Source organism: Camelina sativa, chromosome 2 (assembly GCF_030686135.1).
Source record: "Camelina sativa cultivar CO46 ecotype springtype chromosome 2, ASM3068613v1".
Classification (NCBI taxonomy): domain Eukaryota; kingdom Viridiplantae; phylum Streptophyta; class Magnoliopsida; order Brassicales; family Brassicaceae; genus Camelina; species Camelina sativa.
The window spans coordinates 14,279,731-14,298,703 of record NC_141881.1 but is presented as its reverse complement, the minus strand read 5'-3'; the positions used below and the strand labels follow the sequence as shown (position 1 = coordinate 14,298,703).

General features: G+C 36.4%; 2 protein-coding genes, 1 long non-coding RNA gene and 1 pseudogene across 3 annotated transcripts; 3 read left to right on the top strand and 1 right to left on the bottom strand.

Moving 5' to 3' along the window:
- Window positions 1–4,225: 4,225 nt before the first annotated feature.
- On the bottom strand, window positions 4,226–6,090 carry LOC104718745 (uncharacterized). Its single transcript, XR_756449.3, has 4 exons — window positions 5,569–6,090; window positions 5,369–5,474; window positions 5,088–5,132; window positions 4,226–5,013 (listed from the first exon to the last, which is right to left on the bottom strand). It is a non-coding gene; the product is annotated as an uncharacterized LOC104718745 (long non-coding RNA).
- A 3,813-nt stretch (window positions 6,091–9,903) lies between these two features.
- On the top strand, window positions 9,904–13,044 carry LOC109126439 (uncharacterized). Its single transcript, XM_087467775.1, has 2 exons — window positions 9,904–10,512; window positions 10,750–13,044. Exons 1-2 carry the CDS (start codon window positions 9,904–9,906, stop codon window positions 13,042–13,044), a joined length of 2,904 nt encoding a protein of 967 aa, XP_087323901.1.
- A 1,437-nt stretch (window positions 13,045–14,481) lies between these two features.
- Window positions 14,482–14,953, top strand: LOC109128197 (protein RALF-like 28 pseudogene; annotated as a pseudogene).
- A 2,103-nt stretch (window positions 14,954–17,056) lies between these two features.
- Window positions 17,057–18,719, top strand: LOC104718749 (ASI1-immunoprecipitated protein 3-like). The gene is made up of 6 exons (XM_010436559.3): window positions 17,057–17,195; window positions 17,350–17,481; window positions 17,750–17,833; window positions 18,000–18,059; window positions 18,158–18,244; window positions 18,432–18,719. The coding sequence occupies exons 1-6, from the start codon at window positions 17,133–17,135 to the stop codon at window positions 18,648–18,650; spliced, it is 645 nt and encodes a 214-aa protein (XP_010434861.2). The 5' UTR covers window positions 17,057–17,132; the 3' UTR covers window positions 18,651–18,719.
- Window positions 18,720–18,973: the final 254 nt, after the last annotated feature.

Below are 18,973 nucleotides of genomic sequence, written 5' to 3'. Positions count from 1 at the left end.
TAACACAATACATTTAACTCGCACATTAAAATAAAATTATAACTGAAAAAAAAAATTATGCATTAATCATATTCTACCACTCAATTTTATTCAAACACAATAAATTATTATTGTAACTCCATAATTTTAAATGTAACTTCTATAAATTTTTATCATATAAATAAGCATTCTCTCTCTCATATTGGCATTCTTTTACTTTCTCATTTTCACATTCTCTCATTCTCTTCCACTTCTCTCATTCTCTTCCACAATACCTCAAATCATTTTTTGTTTTCGATTTCTTATTTTTGTGTTATGGGTTGTAAAAACAAATGAATCTTCCTCTCCAACCAATATCAATTGTTGTTATATATGTGTTGTAAGAATCTGATTCTATATTTTAATTTAGAAAGTATTATATATATATATATATATATTTTTTTTTTTACATTGTTCTATTTTTTAAAGATTCATCTCCATTATCTAATTTGGATTATCATCTTAAAGTAATCATTCTCTCTTCTTCTCCCACAAATATCAAATGTTGTTATATCTCATATGTGTTGTAAGAGTTTGTTTCTATATTTTAATTCTTTTAGTAATCATTCTCTCCTCCTCTCCCACAAATATCAAATGTTGTTATGTGTTGTAAGAATTTGATTCTATATTTTAATTTAGAAAGTATTATATATTTAACATTGTTTTCAATTTCTTTTATATAAAAAGAAAATATTTCTTTTATATTTCTTGCCTTTCTAATCTATTCATCTTTATTTTTTAAATTTCCATAGTTAAATTTAAATTCATATATGTTGGTTTTAACAAAAAAATCAAGTTTATTTGAGAATTAGATGTTCATATTCCTTTTTAAACGATTAATGTGTAACATATTATACTTTTGAATCAAATTGTGGATCCACCAACACTCACTTTTAAACTAAATGGGTTTTAATTTTAGGAGTTGGAAAAGTATAAAAGTTTTTTTGTAACTCCCATAATAATATCATAGTAGTGTTCTCCAGCCCCGGCTCAAGGGGGCGGCGGGAGGGACAAATGCCCAGGGACAGTTCCAAAATTTAGAAAAATCCCTTGAACAAAGGGGACCAAAAAAAAAAACATTCTTGTGAAAGGGGTCTAAAAAATCCAGTTTACCTAGGGTCTAAAAACATATAGAGACGAGACTGGTGTTCTCAATGAATTTAATTTAATATAATAGAACATGTTAAAAATGTATTAGTATGCACTTAATTGCACTTTTGTAACTCTCAAATGTTACCTTTGATACATCCATTTATGTATTATCTATTAAAAGAAAGACACATATCTCACTATAACTGTAAGACCCCGACCCTAGAAACCATACTCGGACCTAATCAGGCCGATAAAAATTTTCCTAAGGCCGACGAATTCTATGCGAATATTAGACAAGTACAACAGCGAATATGTATAACAGGTGATATAACTTAAAACTTGCGAATTCATTAATAAAAAGAGGTTCAATTCATCCTTAAAAGAACAATGGTCCCATGCATGACAAATAATGAAACTAATAAAAATAATGCCATGAATATTTCTACCCAAGCCACCATCCTCCTTCCTCCCTTGCCTCCGTCACACGAGCTGGTCAGCCACTAAAGTCCCGATCATCAGACCTATCTTTTCCTGCGTCCATTATAAAGGAGGCGTAAGTAAACAAAATTTACTTAGTGGAGCGGTCATCCCGTCTCACTAGGCTCAGTTCAACGATCTCAATCTAACACAGGAATATTCCAATCAAGTCAAGCAAGTCAATCAAATACCATAGGATAGTCGCCTAAATCGCTTAGACCAACCATCATTCATATTGCAATAGAAACCATAACCATAAGACAAGCGATCAACAAGACTAAATAAACCACGGGTCAAGAGAATCAACCATGGAACTCGGCCACAGTCACGCACTCACCTTCGGTATCGACCTAAGGTGTTGAACTCTCGGTTTCTATGCTCGGATCTGATCCCCGCTTCTACACGGACAGATCGATACCATTAGTATCCGAGATATATCCCCTAACCATAACCATAACCATCGACGGATCAAGGTGGAAGGACACTTACCGTTCCTCTCTCGACTTGGACGTAGGATCTCTCTCTCGGTTAAAGCTCGACAGAAACTCTTCTCTCTCTTTCTTGCGGCGGCTCTCGGATACTTATGCGAAACTAGAGAAATTCTAAGGGTTTTATCCCTTTATATAGGATCCATGAACCGCCCTAAGTTGCCTTAGAACGATAAGTCTCACCGCCCATAACTTCCCATTTTTCTCGCATCCAGCCTTATCCGATCACCTTTCCATTACCGCGAGTTTCCATTTCTCTCGGGTTTCCTTACCCGTGAGTCGGTTTAAATCTCCGCAAGATTTCCGAGTCCTTTAGGCCCTCCATCGGCCCATCGTCCAATTGATCCACTCTCGTCCCTCGGCCCGGTCCATCGATCGCCGATGCAACCATTTCCGGATAGTCTACTTCACTATCACTTCACTATCACTATCACTTCACTATCACTACACTATCACTATACTATCATCACTAGGACTTTCATTCCTATTTTACTCGGACTGTCTCTCGGACTAAGTACCGAAACCTCCCATTCCGTTACTCGACAATTTACAAACCCGTTCGTCCGAACCAATTTTCATCCAGAAACTTGCAAGCCTGAATGATCTGATCACTGTAAACTTGGGATTCCATTTCTTCAGTCCAAACGTCTGTTCACTACTTCAGTAGTCTCGAACTCTCCATTTCCATAGCCCGATCCCCATAACTTATCAGATTCTACTGTTGGACTCTATCGTCGCTGGCTACCGCATTCTCTCGGCAATCCTCGATACCAAGTATCGGCAACTCTCGGCAATCCTTGATACCAAGTATCGGCATTCCTCGGCACTAGTTACCGGTATTCCTCGATACTAAGTATCGGTATCTCTCGGCTCTAGTTCTCGGTAACTCTCGATACAGACTCTCGGTCTTTCTCGGCACTAGCTCTCGGTCTTTCTCGGTACCGTTTCTCGGTCATTCTCGACTCTGATTCTTCGGCACTCTCGACACTGATTTCTCGGCACTCTCGGCACTGATTTCTTGGCACTCTCGGCACGGATTTCTCGGCACTCTCGGTAATTCCGTTATCGAGGTTCCTGGTCGTTACAATAACCCTCATGGCCTCATATTTCAACTCTCACATAATTTTATAAATTCTACGATATCATTAATGTATTAAACCATTTATGTATTATTTTATTTTTCTTGATTAAACCTATATATGATACCTTAACTTAATAAAAGTTTCAGTTTATTTGAATAGGATATACATGTAATATATGATATATAGTTTAATTATATTTTTCTATATGAAACAATATTATTTCATATAAATCAAAGTCCAGACACAATGAAAGACTTTAATATAATAACCTAATAAAGTAGTTGCTGTTTTTATTTTATTTTTATGGAAAATGTATTAGTCTAATAATCTATGGTTAGACTCACTTAGTTATATATGTATGAGACACTGCAAACCCACTGTTTATTATTTTGACTAACCCAAATATTTTTAGTCTAGGAAAGAGATACTTGTTTTTTGTATACAAGTTAGGGACATATCATATAACTTTAGGTGTTGATGTAAGACCTTAGTTGTCTTTAAGGTGCAGGGTTCGACTCTTTTGAAGGCACTTATTTGTTTTATTTAATTAATTAATATTTTTATTAGTGGCTTTTTTTTTTCTTTTTGCTGTCCAACAAAAGTTTCTATTGGTTCTATATGTTAAGCTTTCATTGTTTTTTCTTCGATGATACGGTTCTTTATATATGTCATTAGACAGACATTGCATACATACAAGGTCATCGAAGTGATTACTTGAGAGAGATTCTTTATATTCATAAATATTTGTGATTATATTAATTGGGAATAAAATTTGCATACATATAAAAATCGTCAATGGAACTTTTTTCGATGTACTATTATGGGTCGGTCTATCTCTTTAAACTTCTCGACGGCTAGTGCCTACTAAATTTGTTTTTCTCCTACTAGTTATAGTCAGTTTGTGTCCTTTATTTAGTTATTTAACTCTCATAAACTGTGAAAACTAATTATATAAATGTTAATGGATGACTACAAGGTTTTGTAAGAGCATCTTTGGATTATTTAATAAGAGTTTTGTCTTTGTTCGTGTAATCATGTTGAAAGAAACATAGAGTTTTTGGTCGTGTCTTTGATTCCTTTGAGATCTCAGATTCAACTTTTCTTCTTCTTCTTCTTACAGTATCCACAATGGAAATAAACCACAACAAATTTACCAATAAAGAGATCTCAGATCGTAGCCAGGACTCATTAAGAGCTTTTGGTAACAAACAGTTTCGACGTAGAACCAGATTTAGACCTATATCACCAGAAATAGTTTCATCCACCTGGTCTTGAGAATCTGATCCTTTGTCATCAAACTGTGGCTCGCCAACAAGCTTTGTTTCATGAGTTAACAAACCACGTTTATTCTAATGAGAGGACAAGCAGTTTGTCTGTGACCAGATTCACCACAAGTGTAACACCGTAAAGCACATGTTCATGGCTGACGAGAAGCGACAATGGAATCAGATGGAGCATTAGTCTTTGGCGGAGCAGGACGTAATGATGTAAAATTATTGTTGTTAGGAACACGGGCATCAGCTGTTGAGTGGGGGTAAGAAAACGAGTCAGTGACGATGAAGAATTCAAGTTAGACTTGTATTTAAGTTCCATTCCAAGAGCTCGTTGATGTGCTTCAGAGACAACAGTTGGATTGAATTGTTATAACGGAATTTGGAGTTGGGTACGAAGTCCACCAAGAAAACGAGACACAAGTTGTTCCTCTCTTTCAACAAGAGTTGTACGAGCTCTACAACAAATATCTACATTGATAGCAGTAGAGAAACGCTATAATACGTCATTTATAGCTCTTTCACAAACGCTATGTTAGGCCACTGTTATCGTAGGTACCACACATACAAACGCTATGCGAAAACCTGTAATGTAGTTAAACGTTTAGAGAAAACAACAACCACAATAATGTACTAACTAAACCATTCAAAATGCTAACCTGTCTCGTGATTACAAGAAAAGAGAAGCTTCTCTATCTCCAAACCTGTGTGACAACAACAAAAATTAAAAATTTGGACCACAAAAGAGAAGCCAAACAAAGTTCAGCACTTTCCCCAAAATACCAAAGCAGTAACACTAGTGATAAATCAAAAATGTTTTAACTTTCAACCCAAATAAACTTAAAGAGAATCACACAAAAAAACCCACAAACTTTGCAACAGATATGAGAATGTGTTGAGTTGTTTCGTTAGGATTTTGATAAGGAAAGAGAGAGCTTACAGCGGAGAAGATACAAATCAGCAGAGAATGTGTGAAAGGGCGTGAATTGCCTCCTCGTCTTTTTCTATCTCCAAACAAAAGTTTGGATCTCTATCTCCAACAAATTCTAAATCAAATCCCAAAAACCCTTACATGAGAACGAAATTGAAACTGATTTTTTGGGATAACTACTCAAATCTAAGAAAATTGAAAAGGCTTACTTGCAAATCGCGATTGTGTGAGAGCGACAGATAACAAGAGCGACGAAGAACAAAAATGTTGTTTAAGATAGATCCCTTTCAATATCCAATCACACACCATCACAGTAATTTCATCAAACACATGGTGTGCAAATGACCGTGAAGCTCTTAGACAAAAAAAAATGACATAAAGGGAGAGAGAGGGGACGACACAGTGAGAGAACAAAGAAGATGGATCGAAAGAGTTAAGGGACACAGTGGAGAAGAAGAAAAAGATCAGAGACGACAAAGGGTATATGGAGGAGAAGAGGATCTAGCTCATGAAAGTTTTTTTCTCTTCTCTAAACACCTTTTTATTTATTTTTTAATGAATTGATTTTGGCACATAAAAGTTTTTTTTTGGAGTAAGATCTGAAAATTTTCACTAAATTTTGGCGGAGTAAGTGATTTTATCTTCCCACTTACTGATTATTTTGTCATAACATTGTTTTAGTGCTATTATAAAGTAATCAAAATAAAACATTCATCTTTCATAGCAGTTTGGGAAAATGAGCTATCTTCTACTGCTATCAATGTAAACTTTTCTTGTAGTGGAGCAACCATCTCAAATAAATCAGAGGTGTATTCATCCACTTTTCCTGAACCTTGACGCAAATTTTGGAGCTTCGTATATAACGTATTCTCATATTTATAAGGTAGAAAGCTGTGACATGTTTCTTCATCTTCTCCTATGAATCAATCTTTTATTTTCTGGAATTGCGACGAGATTCTTTGAGCTGAGTCCACCAAGCCATGGCCCGACCTTTGAATCTTGTTGCCACCATTTAAAGCCGATCACCATTACAAACATTCTTAAAGTCCAACACCTTTTCCACAATGTTGATCCAATCAATGAATTCTTTAGCTTTGAACGTTCCAAAAAATTCTGGAATATCCAAATTAAATCCGGAATCCCATCTGTGAAAACCATTTTTGTTGTGGGCAATGATGTCGTTATTGTAACGCTCCGACCGCCATCTCTCAGTGGCCCCATGTCCACTCTCAGTCCATGGATCTACATTTTTAATGGGATTCATCCTCTCACTAGGTCCGTGAGCCCATCCATATCCGACGGTCGGTTTGCTACGTTCGGAAGTTTTAAAGACTTGTTACCATCCCTACAAATCACCACATGATCTTTTCTTGTGTTTTGTCTTCACTCGCACAGTTCCGGAAATCACTTCTCAGAAGATCACCCATCCTGAAACTACTCCAGCATAAGCACGCTTAACTCTGGAGTTCTCTCAGTACCCTTGACCGAAAAGATAAGTGCACTTTGATGATATAGGTTGCCAAATCAATTCTTTTGTACCTTTCCGCAAACCGGGGTGCCATAATTCAGCCCCACTAACAGATCGCAATGTCCTCGTTGCGCACCAAGACCATTATTTAGGAGCATTTTGCAATTTGGAAAATTTTGTATCACGCTCTTTCACAAATACAGTCTCTTAAGTAGTCTTTGAAGCAGTGCCTGTCACAGTTTCATTTTTGAAACAGTTCATAATACAAGCATGATTATTTCACTCAAAACAAACAACAGATTTGAAAAAAAAATTCAAATCCAAGGTCACACTTATCTGTCTTGCCAATATTCAAGATATGATCCAAATTCTTTTGAGTTTCTTTAAGTTTCACTTTACCTTGTGATGCCTCTTCCTCATTTTCTGTTGCATATTTCTCTGCTTCAACGACCTTAGCCTCTAACTTGAGCTTCTTCTTAATTACTTTAAGCCAATGTTCATACAACATCTCCTACTTCGTACCAAGTTCTTCATAATCCATACTCTCTGCATCACTGCCACTTTTAGATCATGTTCTAATGTAATTGCAGATTTAGATGCAGTTGCAGGTTTTGCTGCAGATGTAGAAACATAATTATCTTCAAAAGTTGTAAATGCCACAAAATTCTTCAAATCTTCTTCTTCATCTAAATTAGTTTCAGAACCACTAGTAACGACATTCATAGTCTTCTTCTTATGCTTGTGTAGATTGGTACATTCATAACGTACATGTTCATACTCTTTGCATTCGAAACATTTAAAATTCTTTGATGAACTTCTCATCTTTTCATCCATTATATTCTTCTTTTCTTTTCCCTTAATCTTCAGATATTCAGCAAATCCTTTTGATATCATAGACATTGAATCTTCATAAGATGATACCTTAAGAGCAACTCCAATGTCAACTTCTTTTTTTATTGCATCCTTAACTTCATCTTCTTTTTACTTTATTCCTTCAGCTTCATATGATTTGCTTAATTCAAAAGCTTTAAGAATCCCAACAAACTAATCAAAAGTCATCTCATCTATGTTATGAGCTTCTTCAACTGCAGAAATGTTTTACTCAAATTTTGCAGGCAATGATCTCTTCAGCTTATTCACTAGCTTTTTGTCTTTGTAATGCTTTCCAAGAGTAAAAGCCTCATTAGATATATCGCATAACTTTGCACTGAACTTAGCCACAATTTATTGTTTTCCATCTTTAGATTCTCAAATTATGATGCCAATATATCCAGCTTTGTTCTCTTAACACTTGAAGTCCCCTCAAACATATTCTCCAATGACTTCCATGCTTTCTGAGCTGATACACATTCAAAAATTAACTTGAAGTGGATTGAACCAATAGCAGTGTAAATTGCTGTCTTGACCGTAGAATTGCAACTTGATAGTTTTTTCCTCTACAACAGTCAACTTATCTCTTAGCTTAAGACTCTCAACTCCTTTATCATCCACAACTTTAGGAAGTTCCCAACCAAGCTCCATCAAATTCCATCAATCTTTATCAAGGTTACTAATAAACGCTTGCATGCGAACCTTCCAATATCCATAATTCAACGAATCAAGCAAAAATGGTCTTGTCATAGACATGCCTTCCTTATACGACTTCATTATAATTGATATGCCTTACTTCCTAAACTAACCTCAAACTTGATGTACCCGAAACTAGACTGAATCTCTATCTAGAACCCGTTTTGATACCACTTGTTAATGCGGATGAGTAACTAATAATAAAGTGTAAAAAGTAAACTACAAAAGAACTTTGTTGACGAGGTTCGGTTTTTCCTACTCCCTAGGACCACATCCAAATTTTGATTAAACTAGAAGAGTAAAACAAATACAACCTATTCGCAAACATGTTATCAAGCGCAACCCTCTTAATTCACCACTCAGTTCTATTACATGAAACCTTAAGGATAAATCTCTACCCTTAACTAAACTCACATCGAGCCTAGATTTCAACCAAGATAACCTAACTTTGGGCTAAAATCATGCTGAGCCTAGACTTCAGTTTTCCAAGTCTCTTGAACAACCTTCACACACATGTCACACCGACAAACAAAGAAGCTTGATCAAATAAGCACCAAACCACTAAACCGCAAAACTAAATCACACACAAACACATAAAGCTCTCTAGGATTTATCTTTATGCCTCAGCTCTCTTGCTTCTCTTTGACGTGTCCAACACCTCCTTATATATTCATCAAAACTTCCTAATCCCAGAGGAGAAGATTTTCATATTCCATAAATATATATATATATATATATATATATATATATACTTTTCCTTTTGCTTGTAAATCTCCACTTTCATCAACCAATGAAACATTAATTTCCTCTTTGATTTATCTCAAACAATCCTTCAATCTTGCCTTTGCAAATTCTCTAGAAACTTCTCACGCACACAAAACAACAATAATCATGTATCACATAGACACTACTTCAGAGAGACCAATACATCTTGGGTTTTTAGACTCCCTTTAATTTATGGCTAAGTCAGTTTCATGTCCAATTATAATATATTTCTCTTTGCAAGGCCTGCAAATCATAAGTCATCTATCTCTCTCTAGATGATATCTATGCTGCTAATCTCTCTTTTCTGGGTTCTTTTTTCATCTAACCTAAATATCTCCACTTCTATAAATCTCTCTTGAAATTTCTGTCCTTATTTGCTTCTGTAACACCTAACTTTCTTGTATTACACGTTATTTATTGAGATCTCATGTACTTTTTCCAAAAACATAATTATAATTTAAAAATATATTGTTCCTCTAAATAACACGTCTTTTTAAACATGATATTTTTATTAAATGACATAGTTTACAATTACAATACTGTGCTGCATATTTTATATCTAATTTGACAGCAGTTTTGTTTTTTTTTTTCATCTCTAAAAGAAGTTAGTTTTGCTTCCGGATCCCGGGATTTGTGGATAAGATAAAAAAATTGCAGGAATTCGATTTCTTGGTGGAGAAAGAATAACGTTTATTCTGGCCCAAGGCTCATCTCTTCCCTAAAGGCGGCTTTACAGGAGGTGAAGATGGATGATTTGATTTCTCAGGAGGAAATTCGGGGTATAGAGAGGAAATTGAAAGAGGCGTACCGGGATGAAGAATTATACTGGCAACAAAAGAGTAGGAAGTTTTGGCTACGGGTTGGGGATAAGAATACAAAATTTTTCCAAGCCTCTACTAGACAGCGACGGGTAAGAAATAGGATTATTGGTTTGTTTGATGATGATAATGTATGGAATGAATCGGCCTCCGGGATGGAGAATATCGCTACAAAATATTTTGAGGATCTTTTTAGGAATTCAGAGGCCCAAGGTGTGACGGAGATGCTTCAGGAGATTAATCCATTAATTTCGGATGCTATGAACAGAGATTTAATTCGGGAAATTTCAGAAGCGGAAGTTCGGAAGGCCCTGTTTGCTATGCATCCGGAAAAAACTCCAGGACCTGACGGCATGACGGCTTTGTTTTTTCAACGTTTTTGGTCATCCTTAAAAGGGGATTTAGTGGCTCTGGTTAGAGAATTTTTCCGATCAGGCAGTTTTGATCCACGTTTAAACGAGACAAATATTTGTCTCATTCCTAAAGTTGATCGGCCGCAGCGGATGGCGGAGTTTAGACCGATCAGCCTTTGTAATGTGAGCTATAAAATTATTTCCAAGGTTCTGTGCTTCCGGCTAAAACGGTTTCTCCCATCCCTGGTTTCCGAAACACAGTCGGCTTTTGTTTCGGGCTGTTTGATTACGGATAATATTTTGGTTGCGCAGTAAATGTTTCATGGGTTAAATACTAATCGTAGGTGTAAATCGGAGTTTCTGGCCTTTAAAACATATATGAGTAAAACTTATGATCGTGTGGAATGGGATTTTTTAAAGGCGGTTATGGTTAAGTTAGGGTTTGATAGGAAATGGATTTCCTGGATCATGTGGTGCGTATCCTCGGTGTCATATCAAGTTCTCCTCAATGGTCAACCCCGGGGTTTTATTAAACCTCAGCGTGGTCTTCGCCAGGGGGATCCATTGTCACCGTATTTGTTTATCCTTTGCACAGAGGTGCTGATAGCGAATATCAAAAAGGCAGAAAGGGAGAAGAAAGTAACGGGTATCACAATCGCCCGCGATATCCCTACCATTTCGCATTTGTTGTTTGCTGACAGTCTGTTTTTCTGTAAAGCAGAGGCGACTGAATGTAAGACGGTCATGGAAATTATCAGGAATTATGGCAAAGCATCAGGGCAAGAGGTTAATCTAGAGACATCCTCTATAATGTTTGGCAAGAAGGTTCCTCCTGAGATAAGGAATCAGTTGAAGTCAGTTATTGGTATTTCTAAAGAGGGAGGTATGGGCTCTTATTTAGGCATACCTGAAAGCCTCCAAGGTTCCAAGACGAAGGTTTTTGGATATGTTAAGGATCGGTTGGATGATCGTGTTAATGGTTGGAATGCAAAGCTTTTATCGAAAGCAGGTAAGGAGATTATGATTAAATCAGTGGCGTTGGCACTCCCCACTCATGTGATGTCCTGTTACAAATTGCCACAAGAGTTGACGTCTAAATTAACAAGTGCTATTTCCACTTTTCGGTGGAAATCCAATGATAGGGCCCGTGGTTTACATTGGGTAGCCTGGGAAAAATTGTGCAAGGATAAGTGTGAAGGGGGTCTTGGTTTCAGGGCTCTGGAACAATTTAATGATGCTATGTTAGCGAAACAGTATTGGCGGTTATTCCAACATCCGACGTCCTTAATGGCTCGGGTGTTGAAAGGCCGATATTTTAGTAATAAACATCCTCTTATGGCCAAAAAACCATATAATCCCTCCTTTGCTTGGAGGAGTATTTTCTCAACTAAGGGTTTGGTGGAACATGGAGCACGATGGGCGGTAGGTTCGGGTAATTCTATTTCGGTTTGGAGAGACCCATGGATACCGGACATTCGACCACGTCCAGCTAATGGTCAGGGTCGTCTCTGGCTACCGAGTTTGATGGTGAATCATTTAATTGATCCTGCTACGAAGGATTGGCATCTGCCTACTCTGGAGGAGTATTTGGATCCAGAGGATATACCGATTATTCGGAGTATGGCGGTCAGTAAAGTCCAGCAACCGGATCGCTTAGTATGGCACTTTTCCAAGTCAGGAAAATATACGGTTAAATCAGGATATCGGTTAGCTAGAGAATTAATGACGGATGTCGAATACGGGCCGACATGTTTGGCCCTTAGAGCCCAGGCGTGGAAGCTTGATGTTCCCCCGAAGGTCCAACATTTTTTCTGGCAGATTGCTTCGGGCACTCTCCCAGTGTTAGAACGACTTGCGTACAGGGGTGTCCGGTGTGATACTCTCTGTAAACGATGTGAGTCTGCACCAGAGACTATCAATCATGCTCTCTTTGAGTGCCCTCGCTCGCGGGATGTTTGGGGGTTGTCACCGGTATTGTTAGCTCTTGATGGCTTCCCATTTGCTTCAATCTATGCAAATTTAGACTTTATTTTCTGGCGGGCTGCATCTCAATCGGGGGAACCTGATGTAGCTCCTCGCCTTTCCTGGATACTTTGGTCACTATGGAAAGACAGGAATAAAAAAGTTTTTCAGGGCTTAGAGGCTGAGCCGATGGAGATTATTCTTCAGGCGAATAATGATAAAATTTTGTGGGAAGAAGCCAAATCTTTCGCGGTCAATTATTCGCCTTCTATGCCTTTGTTGGAGGACAGGGGGGTGTTTCCTCGATGTCAGATTGATGGTTCTTGGAAAGGTTCCGATACTCTGCAGGGTCTATGGTGGTGGTGTTGTAGTGATGAAGATTCAACACTTCTTTTGGGAGCTCGGAGTCAGAGGCGCGGTCCTACATCCTTACATGCAGAGCTGCAAGCCTTGATTTGGGCCATAGAGTCACTCATAGCGGCTGGAGTAGACTGTCAGAGCTTCGAGACAGATTGTGCAGAATTAGTGGCGATGGTGCAGATGCCAGACGATTGGCCAGTTTTTTCGAATCTGTTGGAGGAGTTTTTTATGCTCAGATCACGTTTTCCATCCTTCTCACTGACCAGGATCACTCGAGAGCTCAACGTACGGGCAGATTGCCTTGCCCGCTTTTCAAGACCTTTATTATCTGAAATTTCTTTTATAAACTCTTTTCCCCCGGTTTGGACAACCAATCAGGACGTTATTTTTTAATTTGATTAATGTTTGGTTGAAAAAAAAAAAAAAAAAAGTTAGTTTTGTAAGTCTACAGATTCATGCTATTTTTCTTCATTCTTTTTCTGTCAGAAGTAAGTTTAGTAATATAACCCTTGTTTTAGTATGCCAACAAATAATTTCATGACAAATCGTTAGTAAAGTCAGCAAACTAGAATATGACACCTAATCACTATAATTTTGCAGATAACTATAACAAATTAGTATTTTCTTTTCCACCTCCACACAATGAAAAAAATCGGACACGTAATATTATGTATATAGAAGTAGAATAATATTGGTAATAAAAATCTGTATATTTTCTACTTGTCAAGTTTTTAAATCATTCCTTCTTTAATTTCCTTCTAAGTAAAATATAAAAATATAAAATAGACCAACCGATATTCTCACGACACCATTGATTTAAAAATTGATATAAATTAAATTTTCTAAATTTCTTTTATAATATCTCCTATATAATAAAGCGGAAGTACACCACATTTTTTTGTAGACTATATACTTTTTCTAAGTTGGTTACAAAATAGGTTATAAATTAAGTATATGGTGGTTACAAAAAAAAGTTATAGATTATTTGGTCAATCTGTGGGCTATATGAAATACACTTAAGAATATCCCAAAAAATTCTCTTAAAAAAATTATTTCAGTGATTTATACAATTTTCAAAATAAAATCTTTAGTATTCCATGTATCGTTACAAAATATATATTGTTAGACATAAAAAATAATAAAATATTAACAATTTATCACACTTAATCGGGATTTCCAAGATCTTATTGTGTAGTTGAAAATAAAATCTTACCTAAGTATGAGTCATATTAAAAAACTTTCACCAAACATGTTCATAAATTAAAATAAAAACAAACATAACCAATTCTCATACATAAAATTACAAAATTAACAGTATAAAACTTACAAAATAGGTGTTTTTCCAAGCAATCATATTTAGCATATGATTTTTTTTCATAATGTTTTATCCAAAAAATTTTAAAAATAATCTTATAAATTATATTTTATTCTAAAATTATAATATAAATAAAAGGAATTTCAAAATCCATACTCTAGCATGTGTCCTAATTAGTTGTATCACTATTTTGATATGTATGGATTTGTTTTCAAAACATTCATTCACATCACAAAGTGAAACCCTGTTAATCACTCATAGAAACCACTGCTAGCTATTTGATACACGAATACATATCTAATATCTTTAACACATAAGAAACAAAAATAATAAAAAATAGTCCAACCAATAATGTCACGACACAATAGATTTAAAAACGAATACAAATCAAATTCTCTTTATTTCTTTCCTATTATTGTATCACTATTTTAATATGTGTGGATTTGTCTTTCAAATTTTTTATTCACTATAAATATCACAACGTGAAACTCTTTTTATCACTCAGAAAACAACTTAGCTATTCAATACACAAATACACAAATACACAAATACACATAACACATCTTTAGACATAAGAAGAAAAAAAACGAAAAAGCACAACTCATCATGAGCATTTTGAAAGGAACAAAAAGGTTCATGCTCGTGGCGATGTTCATAGCATTTGTTGGTATAAGTAACCTAGACGTAGCAGCTGCGAAAGTGATTGGCTATCCAGCGATAGGACGTGGCGATCGCCCACCAGGATGTGATCATGGCAAATGTCCACCCGATCAACCGGCGAATCCGTACCAACGAGGATGTGATAAGTCACATAGATGTCGTGGTCCACCTTCACCTCCACCAGTTCCTAAAAACTATATAGAGAAAGAGAAAAAAGAACATGGTCAATTTATAATAATGTAACCATGCTCTATGAATTAAAAGAAAGCTATTCTAGATCTATTCCCATTATATTTTACAAGTGAATACATAATTTGTATTGATGTATTCTCTATGTCTTTATTTCATATATTATAAAAGGGAAAATTCCATAAAAAAACCATCAAGATGGCAATGACTTCCAGTTTAAACCTCCAAACTATTATACTCCTAACTAAAAGCATCAAAGTGTCAAATTTATTAAATCAAATCTTCAATGTGGCATTCGTGTTCGTGGATCCATATTTATCACCGGAACAGTTAACTTCGTTAACAGAATAGTTCACTCCGTCAATTGAACAATAACTCCGTTCGTTCTATTAGAATTTTAAAGGTCATAATTAATTATAAAAAGGTAAAAACATTACAAAGGAAAAAAGAAGTCAAAATAAAACAATCAAATAAAAATAAATCACTCCATAAAACATAAACCATGTTCATACAAAATGCTTCCGAGTCACTACAAAAAGACAACGTGTAAGTCTTTTTTTTTTCTTTTACTAACCCTAACCCCAAAATCGATTTGATTTTGGACATTTTTGTTTTATTTTTGTTTTAATTGTTTTTATTAGTAGAAAAATATATTAAAAATCACATCTGGGTTATTAAACAAATGGAGTTATTTTTCAGTTGACGGGGTGAACTATTTTGTTAACGGAGTTAACTGTTCCGATGATATATGTGGACCGGCGAACCCGAATGCCACATTGAAGGTTTGATTTAATAAATTTGACACTTTGGTGGTTTTAGTTGGGAGTATAATAGTTTGGAGGTTTACACTGGAAGTCACTGCCACCCTGGTGGTTTTTTATGGGATTTTCCCTATTATAAGACCAAAAAAATAAAAAATTCAAATAAAGGTGAGGTTATACCTTTATCTGTAAACAATTATCCTTAAATATCAAATACAGGTGAGGTTCAAAAAGTGTTTCTAGATTAAAATGTCTGTAAATTTGTAGGATATTTATAAAGAAATATAGGTAACAACCCGTGCAGAATAAATCAATTTAAATAAAATAACTATGAGTAAAATTACAATCTAACTAATATCCATTTGTGTCAAACACTCATGTGGAGGTGTCAGTCGACACAGCTAGAATTTTTGAGAAATGTCGAGAAGGTGTCGTTCGACACCAGGAGGGAGGGTGTCGATCGACAAACACCTTAGCCAGGTGGCAGTGTCGATCGACACCAGGTGGGTGTCGGTCGACACCAACCTTCAGCAGACCGTTGATACTTGATATTTCTGGTTTGATTGTATTGTTTGTTGTTTGTTGAACATTGAATTCTCAATTGCTTTTATGTATAGCCTAGTAGATGGGAGGATTGCCTCACTGAGTGTTTAGGACAATACTCATGCATCTCAATTGTTGTTTGCGGTGCAGGTAATGATAAAGTGTGATCGTGGAATCAAGGCAATGAAGATGAGGATGTTCTAGTGGCTCGTTGATGTGTTGTCTGGTTTCTTTTAGATTGCTAGAGTTGAGTCATTAAAATGTTGCTAGGTTGCTGGTTTTATGCTTCATGACATTGTTGGTTGATTTATTATTGGTTATTAAAATTTTTATTGGATAATTGTTGGTTTAATGTTGGTTATTTTCGCTGTTTGATGGGAATGTTGTTACGATTTTAGTATGGGATCACCAGTTAAATATTATATTAGAAACAAATGGGCCGGGTCGTTTTTGTTTGGTATCAGAGCCCTTACGGTTTTAGGTATGGATTCATTGTGTTTCCGTTGTTGATGTTTCAGATTCGCATGCCTTTGAGTGATTATGTGAGTTAGTCGATTATGTGTGGCATAGGGTCCTAGAATATCCTCTTCGAGATTTTAATGAGATTTCATGGTAAGTTGTGTGTTTGTGTTTGTGGTTTGAATTGTGTGTTTAGCCTTTTGTCTTGGTAGTGCAAATGGTTAGATGTGGAGCTACTGCTGGTCGTGGTCATGGAAGCAGATGTGGTGGTGGACACGGACATGGTCGTGGTAGGGGCAAAGGCCCAGTTGTTAGTGAAACCATGGATCAGATTATGACGGCAGAGGGCGTCGGCAGGTCGCATGCATTCCAGGAGGGGTCAGTGAGTGTCGCCGGTAGTGGTACCGATGGGGCCGTAGGTGCTGGTCAGTGTATGGTTTCTATGTCAGATTTACCAGTGATATTGGGGTTCCAAGTGTTTGGAGAAGCTTCTGGAGGCAGTCCAACACATATGTTATAGTCCTGAGAACAAACCAGTCGGTGACGACGCAAAGATGGGTTCAAATGGATCCCATCTTGAACATGATGAGAAAGATACAAAGACTGAAAATGGAAAGGTATTAACTAAACGTTTCAATCATTTTGATCACCCTAAATATTCTCCCTCTTCATACAGTCACCTTTCACATTCTTTCCTACCAAATTTGACCAAATTACATTTTAAGAATTCAGTAATGCTGGAATAACTCTTTTGTTTAAACTGATTGGCAGGATGAGAAATTTCTCTGGCCAGATGCTGCTGTTCCTCCAGTGTGTGCTCTTGAGAATGCTTCACATGCTTCTCTTGCATCGGATTATCAGAAATACAACCAAAAGATGAGGACACTGGTTTTCAATCTCAAGGTTAGAATCTGCATTTATGCCATTTCATTACTTTTTCTCCCCCAACTGACCGTACTGGAATATTTGTACATGTATGTTGATATATGAATTTAATATGACATGGTAAAATTTTAATACGTAATGATTGGTTGATTACTGGACTCCTCATTCGAACAGTAATATGTCTGTTCATATTTGAGACTTTGTGGAGGTTCTCAATTTGCATTAAACATCGCTTTTGCGTTTCTTCTAAGTATTTAATAGTAATTTCAATTTGTGTTGTCTGCAGAACACTGCACTGCTGGCTAGACGACTGCTCAATGGCGAGTTAGAGCCTGCAAAGATTTTGAACATGTCACCCACTGAGTTAAAGGTTACAGACTATTGCCTTCTGCGAAGTATTTAATAGTAATTTCACTGGCATAGATTTCATTTCAGATCTCTTCTGAATGTTGTTACTCTGTTCCATAGTAAGAAAGTATTAGTGAGTATATCTTGCATGTTAAAATGACTAAAAAGTGAGTTGTTCTGGGATTCAGGAGGGTCTAACTGCTGACGAAACAACAAAGAAGGAGCCTGATGAGGCGGATCGCATGCAGGTCTTTTATTTTTTCTGAAAATTTAGCTTTTAAATGGTTTGCTGGATTTTAATTAGGAATTGTCTATGACTAATATCATGTGTTTGTTCTGGGCACAGATGACTGATGCAAGATGCTCGAGATGCAATCAATTGACGGTCGGGCTGCGGGATATCATCCAAGCTGGGCATGGAGATCGCTATCAGGTTCTTATGCTTTTCCATATTACGCAGTCTATATCCTTGGATAAAATACAATTTGGTAAACCTAAACTGAAAAGAGATGGTAGTCTGTTGTATATAAGCCAGGGAGATCATATAGCATGATCTTATTTTCTTACTATACATATCCATGAACCCTAATAATTACGTTCTGCTTCTGTTTTGCATCTAGCTGGAGTGTGTTGACTGTGGCTATTCTTGGTACGCCTCAAGGGATGAGGTTTCAACTCTGACAATAGGCATAGAAAAACCTGCCCAAGGCACAGAGAAGGAGGATACTGAGAAGAATTTGACCAGTCCTCGTGAAACTGAGAAACCAAAAGACGAAGCCTTGAAGACCAATGACTCAAATGCTGACAACAATCCAGAAGCCTCCAAGAAACCAGAGTAAAGGTGTTCCAACTTTTAATCATGTGTTTATGAGTTTCAGATGTGAATTCGAAATGGGTTTCACTTTTAACAGTTGGTTAACCGTATAGATAACTCGGATAATAAAGCTTATTATGACAACAAAACTAAGACTGGTTACGGGCATCTATCAATTGTCAGTTAGCTTTATTTTCCTGTAGTTTTCTCAACAGGTGTGTCTATCTTATAGAACTTTATTGGGAATTTTCCACCTACACCCACTTTCTACTAAAGTATTGACACTTACACCCACTTTCTACTATCCGTATACTTTTCTTATGTCAAATTACAACTTACACCCTCTAA

What these genes read in the sequence shown, in the direction of transcription:
- LOC109126439 (XM_087467775.1), top strand. Translation starts at nt 9,904, where the DNA reads ATGGATGATTTGATTTCTCAGGAGGAAATTCGGGGTATAGAGAGGAAA. An exon ending in GACCGATCAGCCTTTGTAAT is followed by an intron (nt 10,513 to 10,749) that starts GTGAGCTATAAA and finishes GATTTTTTAAAG; the next exon opens with GCGGTTATGGTTAAGTTAGG.
- LOC104718749 (XM_010436559.3), top strand. Translation starts at nt 17,133, where the DNA reads ATGGGTTCAAATGGATCCCATCTTGAACATGATGAGAAAGATACAAAG. An exon ending in CACTGGTTTTCAATCTCAAG is followed by an intron (nt 17,482 to 17,749) that starts GTTAGAATCTGC and finishes TGTTGTCTGCAG; the next exon opens with AACACTGCACTGCTGGCTAG. An exon ending in ATGAGGCGGATCGCATGCAG is followed by an intron (nt 18,060 to 18,157) that starts GTCTTTTATTTT and finishes TTCTGGGCACAG; the next exon opens with ATGACTGATGCAAGATGCTC.